The 20,618-nt window shown below is 47.6% G+C and overlaps 1 protein-coding gene across 1 annotated transcript in view; it reads left to right on the top strand.

Annotated features, from left to right (window-relative positions):
* The window catches only part of LOC309359565 (septin-2), a 59,482-nt gene extending 47,543 nt beyond the window's left edge, over positions 1 to 11,939 (top strand). Inside the window, exons 12-13 of the mRNA XM_081893427.1 lie at positions 644 to 735; positions 10,669 to 11,939. Coding sequence (XP_081749553.1) covers positions 644 to 712 — 69 coding nt within the window. The 3' untranslated portion in view covers positions 713 to 735; positions 10,669 to 11,939. The remainder of the gene's footprint in view (positions 1 to 643; positions 736 to 10,668) is intronic.
* Positions 11,940 to 20,618: the final 8,679 nt, after the last annotated feature.

The following is a 20,618-nucleotide window of genomic DNA, read 5'->3' on the forward strand; positions in this document are numbered from 1 at the left end:
AGCTGACAGTCCTGTTGATTTGATGTGCGGGGTGCCTTCTCTATTTCCTGTTCCTATAAACGTCTCTGCCTTTTCTCCCATGAATTCCTTTCCCTACTGACTATTTGTATTTTTAATGTCTTTATATCCCTGATCTCGGATGAATTACGGTTAAGGTAGCTTACGAAAATAATAAAACAAGGAATTACAGCTCCTTTAAGTGTTAGTAATTTTTAAGAGCCATCACGATAAAATGCAAGAAGCGGCTGCAGCAGGATAAGGCAACGCAACTGCTACCTCTCTGCCTTAGGGCTTCTGTTATGACATGCCTTAGGTCAGGCGGCAACTCACTGGCTGGCTAACCCACCAGTTCAGAGGTGATGAGCCTCCTACCCCTCCAGATTCTGTACTGGCCCTGCTGGGATGTGGTTGGTGGGCTTGGGGAACTGGTGTCCCAACAACATTTGAAGGCCTACAGGTTACCCCCACCCGTAAGCTAGTTGAAAACCAGGGCCTTAGTTGACAAAGCAGAGGCAGGCAAACCAAACACCCTGGCCAAATCAAACCCTGCAAGATAGGTTTTCATGGCATTTGTTTTAACTGTGCTAGGAATTTGTTTAAATTGTGCTGGCCATTTAGAATTCTCTCTCCTTCTTCCATACAGTTGCGTCGCATGCAGGAGATGATTGCTCACATGCAAGCCCAGATGAGGCTGAAGCCTGGCGACGAGTGAGACGGTTCACCAGGCCGCCAACGGTAGGTGTCACTTCACATTTTGGAGGCCTTGGCTGTAAAAGTGCATGAAGGTCAATTTTCAGCAGCAGCAACGAAGAAACAGTGGGGGTGGGGGTACAGCTCCTTGGAAAATAAAAGAGCAACAACCGTAAGCACGCAGAGGAATGACTAGGCTGGCAGTTTTGTGTCGACGAGAAAATGCAAAGCAGTACGATCAGATTAAATTCCAGCTTTCTGTAATAAATGGATATGGTTCCTTTGGTCCTCGAGGGGCCATCGGGCTACGTTGCACAGCTTGGCACGAATGAGCCCTGCCTGGAGGCCTCTTCTGGCTTCAGAAAGGTAGGTACACTTCTCATGTTTTCCCCCTAAACTATGGAAATCGAAAACATAGGGGGGAAAGCGCACAAAGTTTGTTGCTACTGTTGCTGAATGCTCAACTTTTAAGACACCCAGCTTTGGTTTGCTGGTCCTCTGGAATGTAAAGCCTGAGTAAAAATGGTTTATATTCTACCTTATGACCGCGTGACAAGCTGCCAACATTCCAGCCCTTAAATAAGGAGTTTTTTGTTGCCTCTACTTGAACCTTTGCTTTTCCTGTTTGCATTAAAAGCACACACACACAGCCCTTCTACGTTGTTGTGGACATTTTAGCTAGCTACAAACCACTTTCCACAATTCAGGAAGCCTGTTCTGCCATTTCACCAAGAAGCTAAACAGATGATGCGGTTTAAGAACACTTAGGGTTGTTTTTTTTGTTCAAATTACTGGACAGGAACAAAGTTAGGCTTTCAGCAGCAAATGGTAATACTGTCCTTTACCAAAATGGCACCTGCACGATTTCCCCAAACTCCAAGATAATCATGGTAACTGAGGGGGGTTGCGGGGAGAGAAATAGGATTCATGGAACAAGTGAAGGCAAGGGAGGCGGTGCTGGGCTTCATGAATGAACATATGAGGATTGGAAGCATTTGTCCACCTGGTCTTGAATGGACCTTTATGAATCCTTCCAGTCTCAGAGCTATTTGCAGATTGCATTTGCTTTTGCATTTAAAATATGAAAACATGGGGAGCACAAACTTGCTTTTGAATATAAAGGAAGACTCTTTAAAAACAAAAAAACAAACAAACAAAAAACCCGCTACCTTGTAAAATCAAACCCATCTGCTTACAATGGCAGCCAGGAAGTGGTTAAGGACCAGCTGGAATTCTGTTTAAGACAACACTGATGCTATCAGAGGTCTAAACGCCACAGCATTTGGCATTCTGAAAAAGCGATTCAAGCATACAGTCCAAGCCTTGTCCACCTCCTTATGTGGCCTATTTTCCAGCAAAAGGAAGCCTGTTTTCAAAGTTGACTTGCTTCTTTCTGACTAGTATACACTGAAGGTTGAAAAAGACAACAGGGGTTTCGTGTGTATTCAAAAGACCAAAAAACATGTAGCATTGTTAAGAACCTGGGCTCTTAACAAGTTGCAAGCTATTTCAAAATTCTTAGGAGTGTGCTTACTGGAAGAAAAAGAAAATCAGAGGAGCTTAAAAAAGACTAATAAATTTACGCTTTCATAAACGTTTGTGGGCGAGATGCTACTGCGTCAGATGTGGTCCACTTCTTGATAAAGTGGATTCTAGTCCACAAAAGCTTATGCCATCATAATAAGGTGCCACGAGACTCCTTCCTGTGCCCCCCCCCCCGGGCAGATTAAGACAGCTACTCCTTTCAAAACTATTCAGTGGAAGAAAGTATTCAGAAAGCCTTGCTCCCCCGTGTTTAGAAGCCCACTTCTAATAATTGGTAGTGCACTTTTGAGATGTCTGTTCAAAACCTTACTGAAATGTTTACAGAATTGTGTGACTGTGAGAGTATCCACAAACAGACAGACAGACAGACACACACGCACGCGCACACAGCTGAATGTGTGAAACCATTCACCCTTCAGAATTTGTAGCAGGAAGCCTGGATAAGGGTTATCCATGGCCACACCTTAGCTTGTGTTCTTCTAGAGCAGGGATGGGAAAACTCTGGCTCTCCAGATACTGTTGGACTACAGCTCCCATCATCCCTGACCATTGACCACCCTGGCTGAGGCAGGAGTGCCTGCTTGGCCCCACGACTGTGGGTGCCCTGGGACCGTGCGTGCCATGCAGCATGAATGGTGCTGGCACTGAAATTTGTGGGAGCCCGGGCACCTCATGGGGAATTTTGTGGGTGCCCAGGACCCCACGGAGCCGGCATCTGTAGGCTGAGGCTGATGGGAGTTGGAGTTCAGCAATATCTGTTCCCCATCCCTGTTCTAGGGGGGTGCTTAGCATTACAGGCTACCGAATTGTTTAACACAGATGGCAAGCAGGAACATAGATAGCTGCCTTACACCAAGTCATTCCATTGGCCCACCTAGCTCAGCGCTGTCAACTAGGGTTTGGGGCAGGGAGTTTTTCTCAGCAGCTGGTACTAATGCCTATTGCACTGGCTCTGTCTTTTTGGGGGCTCAATTCAGAGTGCTGGTTTTGACTTGGAAAAGCCCTTCCCTGCTTAGGGTCAGTAGAGTTGAAGCATCACTCGAATGTGCCTGCCTGTATGTGAGGATGTAGAGGCCCTTCTGTGGATGTCTTTGTCATCTAAAGCCAGGCTTTCCATCCCTGGGATGGAAAAGATTCCCCACTCCTGCCGGAATGTTGTTTTCAGACTGCCTGGGATGTGCTTTTACTCTTCTTGTTCCCTCGGTCTAGTCTGTTACCACTTGCCGTTTAGACAGACTTCTTTTGAGCTGATAGGAGCACTGGGAGTGGGCGTGGATGAGCATATCGGCACCAGTGCAAGCAAGATTGGGAATGTCTCTGGCACACTGGATCTGGGAGCCCAACCTCCAGTCCAGAAAGCACAGTCCTGTCTGCACAGCACAGCAGAGAATCATGCTGTCGGCTGATGGATTTCCATCTTTCTCAACTCTGCAGGCTTCCCTTTTTTTGGCAGCAGGCTCCAATAAAACAATCCCAAGCCTTTTTCTTTTTTGAGTTTTCAAAATTAGACCAGTGCTTTATATTATTTTTATAACTCATGGCATCTCAATCTGCCTGTGTTGCCGAAATAGCTGCGGTAAGGTGATAGAGATGGCTTTCTGTTTTTCTTTCTGGAAATGAGAATTAGCAACATAAATCTGCCTCCCCCTCCATTTTTTTTTTTGGCAAAGAATAATCTCCCATCACTAAACTAAAAACTTGCAAGGTTGGGTCGCCTTCATATTCTGCTCAGTTCGTTTAGGGCAGCCTGCCTTAACTTGTTGCCCTCCCAATGTTGTTGGACTCCAGGTCCCATCAGCCCCAACCAGCATTTCTAGCAGTCAAGGATGATGGAAGTTGTTGTCCGAGACATGAGGTTGAGGAAGGCTGATTTAACATAGCAACTGGGGTGTCTTTGGGCCAGAGTCAAGAATTTAAACTCTGGAAAAGACTGCGACAATTAACTCATCCCACCTATCTTGCAATGTTCCTGCATAACGATGGAAGAGTTTATTGTGTTTGGCTTTTTTTTTTTTAAGGGGGTGGGGGAGTCTTGAGCTACTTTCGCCTAACTTGACCGTATTATCACAACGTGCGGTTTATCTTGCTTTTGAAACCATTAGTCATGCTCCTGACAGGCACACTGCAAAGAACTGAAAAAACAGCCCACTCCCTACAATAATGGATACGTGGGGTTCTAAAAAGAAAAATATGTGTGGCGTTGCCCTAGCAACCAGACTTTAATCATGGTCCGATGCCAAACTGATGTGATGAGAAAAGTCATCTCGGGGGGGTTAGTGGGGGAGGAAGGTTGTATTTGTGTCTGTAGCTTCTGAAGACTGGAATGTGAAGCTTAGGCAGAATTCTAGCCTTTTTGGAGCAACCACCTTGTAGCCTCCGGGGTGTTTTGCTAACCAAGGCTGGGTGAGCTGCCCCAACGCTCTGGCTCCCCTGCCTCGCCGTGAGTCACGCCGGCCCGTCTGCTTTGTTGCGCCTGCAGAAAATGTGTTGGGATTTGCTCCGACGAGGTTCGCTTGCTGCTTGAAGCTTCCTCCGTCTTTTTGAAGGGTAATGCTGAAATAATGAAAAATTCCGGTTCTTTTTATGCTCTGTGAAGACCTAGAGATTTGTGGCTTTGAAAGAGGGAAGATTTTTTCTGGGTGTTTTGTGGTTGCTTGGATCTGTGGATTACGCTCACATGGTAATGATCTTCCTTAACATGAGGTCATTGCGTGCTCCGGTGAGGTGGGAGCAACCCTTTCCCTCCTTAACTCATTAATCTTGTGTGCATCCTGCCTTTCCTTCATGGAGCATGAGGCTCAGTATGTTGCACTCTCATATTCTCAACAACCCTGTGAGGTAGGCTTGGCAAAGAGAGAGAGAGACAGAGACAGAGAGAGAGAGTGTCAACTTGACCAAGGCTACCCATTGAGTTTTATGGCTGAGTGAGTTTCCCCTGATATAAATCTCAGGTTTTAGATAGCTCAGTTAGTTAGAGCATGGTGCTGATAAACGCCAAGGCTGCATGTTGGAGCCCCTTATAGAACAGCTGCATATTCTTGCATTGCAGGGGGTTGGTCTAGATGACCCTTGGGTCCCTTCCAGCTCTACAGCTTCCTTATTCTATAGCCTAACTATATTTTAATATGAACAAGCAGTGCATGCTGCTCAAAATCCCACAATTTGCTCCTACCCACCTCTCACTGGGAGCAACAAACCATGAGGCTCTTCTCGTTGGCCCGACTCGTGGCTCATGGTTTATTTCTAACAAACAACAAACCACTTGCGGTTTGTTTGGGGAGAAGGCCCTCTTGCCAGTAGCCACCTGCCCGAGCTCAGAAGATAACGAAGAACCCAGGGAATAGATTCTGGGGAAGATTGGGCTGTATCCCTTTAGCCCACAGGCACTGGCAACAAGTAACGCTGTTGAACAGTATCTTGAGAAGCATGAAATATTGAGCTGTTGGGATGGAGTTTCCAGTGGAGCTCATGAGTAGTGTTTCGCTGCTTGCTCATCTAGAGGGCAAGTGGTGTGGTATGAAAGGGAGAAGTAAAGGAAATGGGGAGGATAACCTCCTCTGTCTCTGTTCTTTCTGTTCTGTTTCTCTCAATGCCACCTTGATGGTGGGGATAGCAGTAGGAGTCACAGGAGACAGTTAGCATCCATATAGAAAAAGGCAGGGAATCAACTAGGGCATAAAAGGTTTCCCTCCCAGAGCCCTGAAATCCCTTTTATTTGCTGGGTTTTTGTCCTTTCATCAGTTTTATCACTGTATCATAATCATGAGGACTAGGAACCTGCTTCTTTCCATTTAAAGATTGGAGGGTTGCATTCTGATACTTCAGGAAGCTGAAACGATGCTCCAGATTTGTGGCCCATGTGTTAGTGTTCTTAACATCCTTGCATTGCTAGTGGGGGGGAGGAAGGTGCTGTATGATTTTAAAAGTACAATAACTAATATTGTGCTAAAAGAGGATTTGGGTTTTGTATTAAGCTTTTAATCCTTGAGGTAAGAGAGAACACAAACCGTTCAAGTAGGAGTGCTTAAAAAAAAAGAGCCAAAACAAGTAATATCCTATGACTAGTGATCCATGTTTTATTTCTCCTCATGCTGCCAGTTTTTAAATGATTGTGAAAGTCTGGCTCCACGTGGCTTCTTCGTCTCCTCTAATCCTTTTGGTGTTGGTGTCATTTCACAATTTTTGTCAGTGATCTCTTCAGACGGAGTTGTGGTGTATCCTTTTGACTTCTGTAAGCTTCACCCTGCAAATTCCCTTTTTTTATTTTGTAAATGCAAAGAAGTGAAAGTACCTGGAATGTTGGTGACTGATTGAAATACATCAATCGGTGTCACTGATGTGTTCAGTACAAAGGGAATGTTTCCAGATTTCACATTTTCTCTTGATGGCACACCTGCAACCCACGTGGAGAATTGTGTTGGTAAACAAACAGGAGGCTGGGGGAATTAGCAATCTTATCATTTTATTTATTCATTAACCCATCAATTTCTTTTCTACCCCGTCTTTCCGCGAAGGATCTCAATGTGATGTATATGATTGTAGTCCCACCCACCCCATGGCCTATGCACTTTATCCTTACAAAATATTTTATTCATTCATTCATTCATTCATCTAGATCAGCCTTTCTCAACCTGTGGGTCCCCAGATGCTGTTGAACTACAACTCCCATCACCCTTAGCAAGCAAGGCCAGAGCTCAGGGATGATGGGAGCTGTAGTCTAACAACATCTGGGGACCCACAGGTTGAGAACCGCTGATCTAGATTAATATATCGTGCTTTGTAACCCTGAGAGGCGATCAAAGTAGCTTATGAATGATTATCACAAAAAAGAGAGCCCCATTCTGGTATCGGGGACAGAAAAAACATGGTGTCCCCCGTGGCGCCAGGATTTATTCATTTGCTATCCTCATCTGTGTTCCACCCTTACGTTCCCCTTCTGCTTCTCCCTACCAGACAACAGCTTTGACTGATGTCCTCTGAGGCAAGGGAGTGGGGTTTGACAACTGGAACAACAACCTTGTGAGAGGGGTTCGGCCAGGAGCGGGGAAGCTTTTTGACTCCATGGGCCAGAGCCTAATTTGAATTGGACTCACCGACCAAATTTGGAAGGGTGGGGTTCCCCACCTGTCAAAAACATGGTGCCATAATGGCATCATAATGGCAAATCCCAAAGTCAGGGCTTCAAAGCACCTTGCATGGTTCTGCGAAAAGGGAAGGGTTCTTCCCTCATTTTAGCAGGTTAAAAAAAAACCCCTGTTCTAGCAAGAGACTCCGATGCCTTCCTTTTCATGATTCAGGGCTGGGTGGGCTTTGGAATCCCCTGCTAAAAGGGAGCTTTCGATTGTTTTAGCAGGGGATCCCATGCAGGTTTGCATGGACTGGTCTACTAAAATAATGGGGGGCGATGGTGGAATCAGTTTTAGCAGGGGATTGTGGTAGCAAACAGCTTCCTGAATCGATAGGAGGTTAGCCTGAAAGAGTGCTGAACAGAGCAGGATTTAACCCTTGCTCATCAACGAAGAGGCAGCCAACTTAGCTTGATCTACACCGCTTCCTGCAAGTATGCTTTTCTATCCCAAGGGCTTCTTACGACATTTACATTCATAATACTCAGTTGCAGTGGACCAAGGGTTTTGTTTTGGCCTCTTGTGCTAGGTCTTGAGAGATTCGTGACAAACCCTTGCACCTGCTGTTCTCCTGGTGATGTAAGCCCCTGGTTTTCTGTCAATCCTGCCTCTGAGGCGAATGTCCCAAATATTTTTGCATCTTCCTCTGCTCTTACCTGGACTGCTCAACTATGTTCCCAGCACAGCTGCATAAATATACAAGGGTATGAAGTGGCCTCCTGCCAGAATTCTGCAATTCAGTCACGTTATAAAACAGCTTAACGGATTTGGATCGAAGCAGGGCATCCTGGTGCCCTCCAGGTATTTTGGAATGCAACTCCTGCCAGGCCTAGTCAGCACGGCCCTGCTGGCTGGGCCTGATGGGAGTTATAGTCCAGAGCTTCTGGAGAGGCACTAGGTTGAAGAAAGCCGTTTTATTTTGCTTTAGTGGAGATGCCAGATGGGGTAGCTGTTAACCTGTTAGGAACGGACAAACCCAGGGCTTTCAGACCAGTAAATGTCCTGGTGCTCATCTGAATGTGAAACCTATTTGGAGTAACTGCAAGGCTTGTGGCTGCAGTTCAGTAGAAGAGCACAGAAAAATCCTGCTGGATTAGGCCAAAGGCCCATCCTAGTCCAGCACTCTGCTCTCACAGTGGCCAGCCAAATTCATACAGGAAGCCCCTAACTTAAGCAGGACCTAACTGCATGTTCAACTGAACTGAAGTGCCTAGTTGAGTTTCCCCCAAAATTTGGGTCTCCAGCTGTTTTTGGACTACAGTTCCTATCATCCCTGGCCACTGCTCTTGCTAGCTAGGGATGATGGGAGTTGTAGTCCAAAAACAGCTGGAGACCCAAGTTTGGGAAACGCTGGCCTAGCCCTTAGACTACCCATCTCCAGCACTCTCTTTTGCATGCTGCGATGCCTCACAAACTTTGTTCTAACATCAAAATATGGAATTCGAACAGCACACTCTTTCAGGGATGGTCGTTAGCCTATCTCAACCTTGTTTCCCCAAATCCCTCCCCTGAATTACGGCAGGCAGTAATTCAGCAGGTCATGGGGTCTGGAAGTAAGCACCGTGGAGGGGCTGCTACAGCTTCTGCCTCTGATTATCTCAGCCATGGCAATTGGTAGCTGGGAGGAATCTAGAGTCTAAACTGGGGCTGGATCCAGGCATGGTGGAGCAGAGCTTGACTGCTGCTTCCTGTCCTTTCATGCCCTCGGCAATAAATAAAGGCGTGTTAAGGTGTCAACCTGTTAACTTTGCCATTCCAGCACTTATCTGCCAGTCTGTAACATCTGATTTAAAAATATGGCTCTTCTGGGGAAACCAACAGTGTCAAGGCAGGACTGCAACATTTACAGCGAGCAGAATTTAGAGCTGGTTGCAGCTGCTGAGCCCACAGTGGACTGTTGCAAAGGTCCTTCGAAACAGCAACAGCAGTGGTTTAGGTCAGGGGTAGGAGTGTGCCGTCCAGATGTTGCAGACTAAAATGCTCATCACCCCCAGAATGTGTGAAGCAGGGCCATTGAGGGTCTGGGGGAAACAGGGTATGGCTTGGTTAAAGCTCTACAGCCTGGATGGCTGCATTTGGGCACTGGGCCTGACATTCCCCACCCCTGGCTTAAAGTTCTCTAACTGCACTATGCCTTGGTGAGTAATTTAGCAGAATATGGCCAGCCTGCTTTAAAAAAAAATATCTCCCCAAGTAGAAGGATAAAAAGGCTGACGTTTTCAAATCTGGGAATTCAAAGTGGAAACCTGAGATAGTCCCGGGGCGAGGGGAGGGTGGGTCTGCAGCCCTGCCCTCTCTTTTTACGGTTCTTCAGACCCTCCCTGGCCTAATTCCCTTGCCAAAGATCTCTGGACTCAGATTCCTCCTTTTCCATTTTGCTCTTGCCCTGTTTTTCAATTAGGACACAGTGCCTAACCCAGCACAACTGGCACTTTCTCAAAGAAACTGGAAAAACAAGATGCTGTTGCTGCTGGATTGTGTCTAATAAAATGTAATCTGCCCTGGAGCAAATTTAGGTAGCATTCCCTTAATTTTAGTCTGCTTCCAGGAAATTGGCAGGATAGGGTTTTTTTTTCCAGGTTCCTCCCCTTCTTAAAATAAAAACAAAAACGTGTGTGGTGCCTAACTATTGAAAGGGCTAAATTGACAATATAATAACAATAACAGATAATCTTTATATCCTGCCTTTTCCCCAGACTGGGGCTTAAGGCAGCTTACGCACACCCACACACAAAACACCACACACACACTGGTATCATTCGCATAATTTGGAGGCAGACAGCATGTGCACAACTTTGTATGTTTGAACTGCCCGGATGTTTAGTAACTGCTATTATTATTTAATTTAGATGCCAGAATGGCTGGTAAGTAGTTTGCAACTATGAAATCAATGCACAATCAAATCAATACATAATTAAGTCAACACATAATTAAAATACACAATTACAAATCCATCAGGGGATTAACCTATCCTTAATTAAAATTACAATAAAACAAAGAGTAAAAATAAAATAAAATGTTTAAACTGTCAAAACCGTAAAATTGCAGGTTCCATTCAGGAAAATGCTTGCGTAAACAGGTGAGTCTTCTGGGGCCGGCGGCATGCCAACACTGGTTGAGGGGAGCTCTAGTATTTCAGCGGGGAGGGCATGTCCTGCATTGAGAGCACGAAAGCCAATACCAGGGAATTGTGTCCATGGGAAAGTTTTCTGTTTCTTTCAATAGAATGGATCTGTGCTGTGTTCGTTTACACAGGGTGATCTACCTGTGGAAGGAAGTCTATGGCCTTTTCTTCTTTTTCTTACAGTGGCTACTCAATGCTCTTAAAATGGGTCAGTGCTTTATCTGAAACTGAACGGTGACACTAGTGAAACGCCAATGGATCATGCCTGGACGCAGGGCTGGATGCTACGAGGAGCAGCTGGCGCTCTTGAAGATCATATTGGAAAGCAGCTTCTCTTCTCCCCGTATATATATATATATATATACCTCTCCTTAATCATGTTGCTTATATCACCCTGTTGGTAATAATATGCTCGTGCTTATAATGTGGGACTGACTTTTCCTTATCTTTCCCTCTCTCCTTTTTTTTTCTAATTCTAAAGCAAATATGCCATCTTATATGCAGTAGGCTTTGAGAGTAGGTTGATGAACCATGTTTCGTTTTGTTTAGCTAGGCTAACATGACACCTTTTCTTGTGTGTGTGGCAACTTTCTTACTAAAAGACGCGGTGACCTGTTTACCATAAATGTCTGGAGTCTCCTAACTACATTTTGTTTAGGCTTTGTGTAACCATTGTGTAACTTGTTGCTAGTTTACAACAGCCCCGTCCGCACTGTATGTTTAAAGCAGTACCTCCCCACTTTTAAACAGTCACGGCTTCCCCCAAAGAATGCTGGGATATGTAGTTTGTTAAGGGTGCTGAGAATAGGAGTCTCCTAATAACTCTCGGTCCCCTTAACAAGCCACAGTTCCCAGGATTCTTTGGGGGAAGCCGTGACTGTTTAAAATGGAATGATGCTACTTTAAGTGCATATGGGACCAACATTCTTCTCTCACTAAAAAAAACATGTCTGTCTCTGTAAGCCAGTCTTTGCCAACCTAACACCTTCCAGATGTGTTGGCATACAGTTTCCACCAGCCCGAGCCAATGGGCTAGTGGGAATTATAGCGCAAAACATCTGGAAGGCGCAAGGTCAGTGAAGGCTGTGTTGTCACCTGTGCTTTGGCTCTCTGGGGTAGAATTCCCCTTGGTGCTTCCTGGTTTTTTTTAATTATTATTATTATAAAAATACAAATAAACGGTACAGAACACTAAAGTGATGGGGGAGGATAAGCCATCCTTTTACCCGCGATGCCTTAAAATCATGCAAATGTCTTAACATGCCAAATATTCTCAGAGGCCTCCTAGAAGATCCGCCTTGAATTTTTCAGGTACTAATTTAGCAACCTTTTCTATTGGAACAGGTTTTGTTTTTCCTCGGTTGAAAGAACAACGGTATTTTCACAATTATTTTATATTGTATCATGACACTAAACGTCCCTTTGCAGTTTTGTAATAAATTGAACAGACACGAGGGGAAGTAAAGCGTGTGGTTTTTTAAATCCTTCTATTTTGGTTCACTAAACAAAATACGTCGGCAGAATCTGTAAAGACCCGGGGATGGGGGACCTATGGCCCTCTGGTTGTGGTTGGACTACAACTCCCATCACCCCTGACCACTGTCCACACTGGCTGGGCCAGATGGGTGTTGAAGTTCAGCCACATCTGGAGGACCACAGGATACCTACCCCTCTTCGCTCTCCAGCCGCAGTCTTCAGGAAAGTGACTGACCCTGCTCCCCCAAAATTCGGTTGGTGGGGGTGGGGAATGAAAACACAATGCTAGTTAAAGCGTAAGAAGAGCCTGCTGGAGAATGGCCCATCTAGGCCAGGATGCTGTTCTTACAGCGGCCAATTAGATGCCTGTGGGGAACCTGCAAGCTGGGCCCAAACACAAGAGTACTGTACTCTCCTCTCCTGCACTTTCCAGCAACTGGTTAGGCATGAGTGTGGGGTGTTCAAGTATAAAAGGTAAAGGTAAGGGACCCCCTAGGGACGCTGGTGGTGCTGTGGTCTAAACCACTGAGCCTCTTGGGCTTGCCGATCGAAAGTTCGGCAGTTCGAATCCCCGTGACGGAGTGAGCTCCCGTTGCTCTGTCCCAGTTCCTGCCAACCTAGCAGTTCGAAAGCATGCCAAAAAGTACAAGTAGATAAATAGGTACAACTCTGGCGGGAAGGTGAACAGCGTTTCCGTGCGCTGCTCTGTTTTCGGTGTTCCAGTGCCCCAGAAGCGGCTTAGTCATGCTGGCCACATGACCTGGAAAAACTGTCTGCAGACAAACGCCGGCTCCCTCGGCCTGTAAAGCGAGATGAGCGCCACAACCTCAGAGTCATTTGCAACTGGACTTTACTGTCAGGGGTCCTTTACCTTTTTAAGGGACTCTTGGATGGTTAAGTTCAGTCAAAGGCGACTAGGGTTGCGGCACTCATCTCACTTTCAGGCCTAGGGAGCCGGAGTTTGTCCACAGACAGCTTTCCAGGTCATGTGGCCAGCAGGACTAAACTGCTTCTGGCACAACGGGACACCGTAACGGAAACCAGAGCACACGGAAATGCCATTTACCTTCCCGCCACAGTGGTACCCATTTATCTACTTGCACTGGTGTGCTTTTGAACTGCTAGGTTGGCAGGAGTTGGGACAGAGCAACGGAAGCTCACTCCATCCTGTGGATTCAAACTGCTGACCTCTTCGGCAAGCCCAAAAGGCTTGGTGGTTTAGACCACAGCGCTACCTGCGTCCCCCAAATATGTACAGTTGTGTGAATGGCATCCACAACTCTTTCACCGGTTAGCAAAAACATTGGTGAGCCCTGATCAAAATAAAACACAAATGTTTAAGAACAAACCCACCTTAAATCGTATTATCATTCTTAGATACTTGCAAGGAAGAGGCTGCTGTGTAGCTTTGCATCAACCTAATTATGACTTGAAAGTCACTGGGACTGATTCGTATAAGAACTTGGCCAGATCAGTCTAAGCGTCAATCTAGTCTAGGGTTACCAGACGTCTCCGTTTCCCGGGGACAGTCCCCAGATTTGCAAATAAGTCCATGGACAAATTCCATTGCTGGAATGAACCCAGATTTCATCTAATGTCCCCAGAAAATGCAGCAGCGACAGTCGCAGCAGCCTGGAGCAGTTGGCTCTGGCTGGTTTCAGGAGCTGCTTGGAAGTCCCCATATGATGGTGGTTCAGGGGCTCTAAGATGCAGCTTCTGGGCTGCCTCCACCCTCCCTGACCCCAGCAACTAAGCTGTGAAGGGAGGCTTCATGCTGCCTATTGGAGCAGCCTTCGAGCTCCTACTTGTGTGCAATCAGGAGTGGGGCAGGGATCTCTCAGCTGTGAAGGGAGGCTTCACGCTGCCTATCGGAGCTTGCGTGCAAGCAGAGGGGGCAGGGATCTCTCAGTTAGGCAATGGGAAGCCTCCCTTCCCAGCTGAGGGATCCCCGCCCCCTCCTGCTTGCACAAAGGTAGGAATGGGATTGGGGCTGCTCCGATGGGAAGGGAGGCATTGCGCTGCCCGAGCCTCGCTGCCGCTGCTCTTGGCCCTCCTCCGCCTTCCATGCCTGACCCACTGCACACTGCTTCCCGACCACCACCACTGAAGAACCAATAACTCAGGGGCTGCCCAGGCTCATGGAGAAAGGAGATATGAGCCTCGGAGGAAGGGGAAATGCGGTTGAGGTCAAGGCGGCGGCCGCCCCTCTGCCACCAGCATCGCTGCAGCATCCATGTCCCGAATGTGTAGTATGTATGTATGTATTTACAGTGGTACCTCGGGTTACATACGCTTCAGGTTACAGACTCCGCTAACCCAGAAATAGTGCTTCAGGTTAAGAACTTTGCTTCAGGATAAGAACAGAAATCAGGCTCCAGCGGCGCGGAAGCAGCAGGAGACCCCATTAGCTAAAGTGGTGCTTCAGGTTAAGAACAGTTTCAGGTTAAGTACGAACATCCGAAACGAATTAAGTACTTAACCTGAGGTACCACTGTATTTAAAGTGACCCCGGATTCATTGAAAAAAATCTGTAACCTTAAGCTAGTCCAGCATCGTCTCCCCCTACAATTGGCCAAGCAGATGCCTCTAGGAATCCCAGAAGTAGGCAGCTGGAGCTGGTCCTTGAGGCAAATTGGGCTCTCCCCCACCCACCTCAGCCAGCCCCCACCTGTCTTGCCACCTTCCTTACAACCTGCCCAGAGGGTTGCTTCTTCCTCTCAAGTCTCAGCGTTGTAGAACTCAGCAAAGAGGAGGAATATGGGGCCAAAGCCAGAAATGGTTGGCTCTGCCTCTTGCTCCACCTGTCATTGGGCTCTCTGGCCTTGCTTCCTACCAGTCCAAATGGGCACCAGCCACCCCTGGAAATGGGATATGCAAGGCAGTTGCTCTCCCCTGCTCATTTTGGAAGCGATGGCACCCTTCTGTAGTTTTGCTGCAGCCCAATCCCGTGTTCTGGAGCAAGTCTGTATTCACCAGAGCTTTTTCCCAAATAAATGTGCATAAGGAATACAGTTGCCTCACTGTGTTTTCATGGGGGAAACCCTTGCAAGGTGTTAGCTCCGTCCAGAGATTGACATTGATGTGGTAGTTTGGGGGTGATCTTCGGCATGGATTGCCGATGGGAGAATAAACAAGTCACTGCCCTCGATTACCTAAACACTGAGCATACAAATAGTTCCCTAAAACCCCAGGGAATGTCAGTGGGGAATCCATTTCTTGGGTTGCATATGCACCATATATTCAAAGGGGGTTGGGAATTGTAGCCTCTGTGAGGGGTAAACTATAGTTCCCACAATTCTTTGGGGAGGAGGGATGAGCTTGAAATATGGTGTGCCTGCAGCCTTATAAGGGAAGAACTTCAGCCAGGGTCTGAATCAAAAGGGTCTATAAAGGCAAGAAAGATACGTAGATTAAAACCGTGGACTATCACTGATGAGGAAATGAGCTGTCATGTTCTTCACAGTAATGTAAACTCTTCTAAGCTTCCCATAGACTTGTTTCCTGAGTGCTCTGATTCTGCTTGGTGCTGGTGGTGTTGGCAGGGAAGAGAGGAGGGGATGAGATTTTCTTCCCCGTTGGTGGTGAAATAGCCCAGGAACTGTTGAGCCAATGCAAATGGCTTAGTAGCCCAGGTCTGACTCACAGGCTTTGCAGCCTCTATCTGAAGGCCCACATCCACACTATGCATTCAGAGCAGTATCATAGCACTTTAAAAAAAGCATGTCAGGAGCTGGAGTCAGGGGCAGGTCAGCAAGAAAATTTCTAGTGTCAGTGAACTCTTTATTCAGAGAAACCCAAACAGACCTAGTGATCACAGCAACACTTCCCAGTAGGTCTTGCCCAGACTTCCTCAACTTCGGCCCTCCAGATATTTTGAGACTACAATTCCCATCATCCCTGACCACTGGTCCTGCTAGCTAGGGATCATGGGAGTTGCAGGCCAAAAACATCTGGAGGGCCGAGGTTGAGGAAGCCTGATCTTGCCCCAATAAGGCAGTTGCGAGGACTGAAGGTCCCTGCCTTCCCATTGCTCTCTAAGGCTCCACCCCCAGGTCCTTCCCCAACAATCTGAAGCTCCTTCGTCTTGTCTCTCGTTGCTCTGCCCTCTTCATCTCTCTGTGTGTTCTGGGAGACCAGTGGAGAGGGGAGCTGGTCACAGCAGGAGGGGGAGATTCCCTGTCTTCTTCAGCAGCCTGCCTCCACTCTGCCTCTTGACCATCCTCTGATTCTGGCCTGCTCTCTGCCACAGCCTCTTCCTGCTCATGAAATCCTGTTGCCTCTTCACCTTCTGACACCACCTGTTCCCAGTCTGTTCCCACTGACCAATCATCGCCATCCAACCACCCCCACGACTTGGATCTGTCTTCCCTTGGGGGCTCCCAGCTGGTGCCTCCCATGTCCACCACTCCTCTGCATCCAGCCAGTCCATGTCACATGACTTTCCCCAAAGCATCCTGGGAGCATCTGCTTCACCAGCATCTGGTGGAGGAGGAGGAGCCTTTCTCTCTCTCTGGAGACACATGCTAGTGGTGGGCGGGACTAAAACCAGCAGTGGGCAGGACCAAAGCCAAAGTGGGTGGGACTAGAGCAAAAAGTGGGTGGGACAATCCCTTTCTCCCTCTCTTTTAGCCCTCCCACTCCCCATCTAGCAGGCTGTCAAGAGAGGGAAGGATAGCTCTGAAATGATCTCTTGCAGACGTCTTCTGAGATTAAGTCAAGAGCTGCAAATTACCTCTCCCTCTGTCCTGTACTAGAGCAGGTGGCGCTGTGGTCCAAATCACAGAGCCTAGGGCTTGCCGATCAGAAGGTCGGTGGTTCGAATCCTCGTGACTGGGTGAGCTCCTGTTGCTCGGTCCCAGCTCCTGCCAACCTAGCAGTTCAAAAGCACGTCAAAGTGCAAGTAGATAAATAGGTACCACTCTGGCGGGAAGGTAAACGGCGTTTCTGTGCGCTGCTCTGGTTCGCCAGAAGCGGCTTAGTCATGCTGGCCACATGACCTGGAAGCTGTACGCCGGCTCCCTCGGCCAATGAAGCGAGATGAGCGCCGCAACCCTAGAGTCATCCGTGACTGGACTTAACGGTCAGGGGTCCCATTATCTTTACCTGTCCCGTACTAGAGCAGGCATGTCCAAATTTGGCCCTCCAGCTGTTTTGGGATTACAATTCCCATCATCCCTGACCACTGGTCCTGTTAGCTAGGGATGATGGGAGTTGTAGTCCCAAAACAGCTGGAGGGCCAAGTTTGGCCATGCCTGTACTAGAGGAACCCCTGGTCAGATCCAGCCAGCAGGCCTCTTCTTCTGTGGTGTTTTGCTAGGAGGAAACCCACCACGACACGGTCTCCTGAACAAGCTTTGAATTATCCATTTAGTCTGTATCCGACTTAAATTTCTGGTGGCAGGCTGTCAAACAATGTATGGATCTGACTCGGTGAGGTTGCCTTTTGTTGCGCAGCAGAGACTCAAACGGCTTTGCGGTTGTCTGGCCTTTAAAAAATCATGCCGATATGGACTCCACTCGAACACACCAGTTTCCTGCATGAATATAAGTATATAATAATAATAATAATAATAATAATAATAATAATAATAATAATTTATTATTTGTACCCCGCCCATCTGGCTGGGTTTCCCCAGTCACTCCTGGCGGCTTCCAACAAAGATTAAAAATACATTAAAATGTCACACATTAAAACCTTCCCTGAACAGGGCTGCCTTCAGATGTCTTCTAAATGTTAGATAGTTGTTTATCTCTGACATCTGATGGGAGGGCGTTCCACAGGGCGGGTGCCACTGCTGAGAAGGCCCTCTGCCTAGTTCCCTGTAGCTTTGCTTCTCGCAATGAGGGAACCGCTAGAAGGCCCTCAGCGCTGGACCTCAGTGTCCGGGCAGAACGATGTGGGTGGAGACACTCCTTCAGGTATACTGGGCCCAGGCCATTTAGGGCTTTAAAGGTCAGCTTTGAATTGTGTTCGGAAATGTACTGGAGCCTTTCTTTGCATGCTGGGGAAATCCCTAACTCAATGAGGGTTACCCTCAACTGATTTAGCCGGCCAGTCAAAGCCATTCCCAGGTGTGGCCACCGTCACCTGTTTACAGCTTGTAGGAGCCACAGGTGAGATCTGAGTGCAGGGTGGGGACCAAAGGTGGACAAAGTACCCTAGAAGGAGCAGGACATGTCACCCACCAGAGGTACTACCCTCCCCTAACACCCCCAAACCCTCTTTTTTATTTCTTTTAAGTAACAGTTGATTATTCAGCCTAAGGTAAAGGGACCCCTGACCGTTAGGTCCAGTCGTGGCCGACTCTGGGGTTGTGGCGCTCATCTTGCTTTATTGGCCGAGGGAGCCGGCGTACAGCTTCCAGGTCATGTAGCCAGCATGACTAAGCCACTTCTGGCAGACCAGAGCAGCGCACGGAAACACCATTTACCTTCCCACCTGAGTGGTACCTATTTATCTACTTGCACTCTGACGTGCTTTCGAACTGCTAGGTGGGCAGGAGCTGGGACTGAGCAATGGGAGCTCACCCCGTCGCAGGGATTCGAACCCCCGACCTTCTGATCGGCAAGTCCTAGGCTCTGTGGTTTAACCCACAGTGCCACCCGCGTCCCAACTTATTCAGCCTAGCCCTTTCACAAAGGTCTTCTGGGTCAGAACTCAGAAAACGCATAATTATAATAAATCATTCAGGTATTTAGGTCCCTGCGATGCTGTCTGATTCAGAGTCAGTCCATCCAGCTCAATATTGTCTACACTGACCGACAGTGATTCTTCAGGGTTTCAGACAGGTGTCTCTCTCCCTACCCTACCTGGAGACGCTGAGGGATCTTCTGCATGAAAATAGCTCAGCTGGTAGAGCACCAGACTCTTAATCTCAGGGTTGTGGGTTCGAGTCCCACGTTGGACGAAAGATTCCTGCATTGCAGGGGGTTGGACTAGATGACCCTCGGGGTCCCTTCCAACTCTACAATTCTGTGATGATTCTGTTGTGAAAATCAGATGCCCTGCCGCTGAGCTGCGACCCAAGAAACTCAATTATTATTAGGGTTTTGGACAGGGCTCCTTCCCAGTCCTTCCTGGAGATTGAACTGGGACCTTTTGCATACAAAGCAAAGTGCTCGGCTCTTGAGTTGGGACTACTCCTCCTCCTCCTCCTCCTCCTCCTCCTCCTCTTCTTCTTCTTCTTCTTCTTCTTCCTCCCCTTCAGTAGGGCTTCCTCCTTGGCAAGCATGTGCAGAACTGCAGCAGCTTTAGATTCAAAACAGGCTGACAGGATTCCCCATGATGTGACCAGCTCATTTTCCACCCTCCCCTGGAACTGGTTTGAGGGTCATGGCGCCTACATGTGACTTGGAAAGTGTTCTGAGTACCTGATAGAATCATATAGTTGGAAGGGACCATTAGGGTCATTTAGCCAAACCGGTTCCAATGCAGGAATCTTTAGCCCAGCTTGGGGTTTGAACCCACAACCCTGTGATTTAGAGTCTCATGCTTTACCGACTGAGCTATCCCAGGCCTACCCTTGTTTTCACAAACAGAAAACAGCGCTATCCAGTTTTAAAACGCAGAACTGGCTGGCTGAGTCTTGCAGGCCAGAGATGTACAGACCACAGGTTTCATAGATCTACTTTTCTTTCCCCTTTTTCTTTTTACTACAGCTCCAAGACCTACCAATCAGAGAGGGCTGCAAAAGGCAGTCGGCTAGAATCAGTAGAGGTCGATCCATTAAGGCAGGGGTCAGCAACCTTTTTCAGCCGTGGGCCGGTCCACCGTCCCTCAGACCATGTGGTGGGCCGGACTATATTTTTTGTGGGGGGAAATGAACAAATTCCTATGCCCCACAAATAACTCAGAGATGCATTTGAAATAAAAGCACCCATTCTTCTCATGTAAAAACACCAGGCAGGCCCCACAAATAACCCAGAGATGCATTTTAAATAAAAGCACCCATTATTCTCATGTAAAAACACCAGGCAGGCCCCACAAATAACCCAGAGATGCATTTTAAATAAAAGCACACATTCTACTCATGTAAAAACTCCAGGAAGGTCCTACAAATAACCCAGAGATGCATTTTAAATAAAAGGACACATGTAAAAACACGCTGATTCCCAGACCGTCCGCAGGCCGGATTGAGAAGGCGATTGGGCCGCATCCGGCCCCCGGGCCTTAGGTTGCCTACCCCTGCATTAGGGTATTCTCCTTGGTCTCGGGTTCGCCTTTGTAGAACTCAGCAGAGAGGATGAGGGACAAAACCAGAATTAGTTGGCTCCACCCCCCATTTCCTTGGCCCCACCCACTAACAGGCACCCGGACCTCTGCCCTACGATTCCCAATCAGGTCTGGCCCCCACTGGTTAGAATTAAAGAACAGGGTGCTTCTGAGCACATCTTGAGCCTAGCAATCTCATTTCCAGTACCAGAGCTGAGCTCACAGTCCTTAAAAACGCAGACACACAAATATCCTCTCCTGGTTACCCGTAAGCCTTCTTCATTTCAGAAATCTAATTTAGGTGCAGGAGAGTGGATTTGTTGCTATTGCTGAAACAGCAACCCTTGGTGATCTCCTGCAGGTCACCCAGATGATCTACCAACAGATCGCTGATGTAAACTTCGACCCAACCTGTGCTGTGGGCTGTCAAACACCCCCCCTGCCC

Source organism: Podarcis melisellensis, assembly GCF_964234715.1.
Source record: "Podarcis melisellensis genome assembly, chromosome: 16".
NCBI lineage: Eukaryota > Metazoa > Chordata > Lepidosauria > Squamata > Lacertidae > Podarcis > Podarcis melisellensis.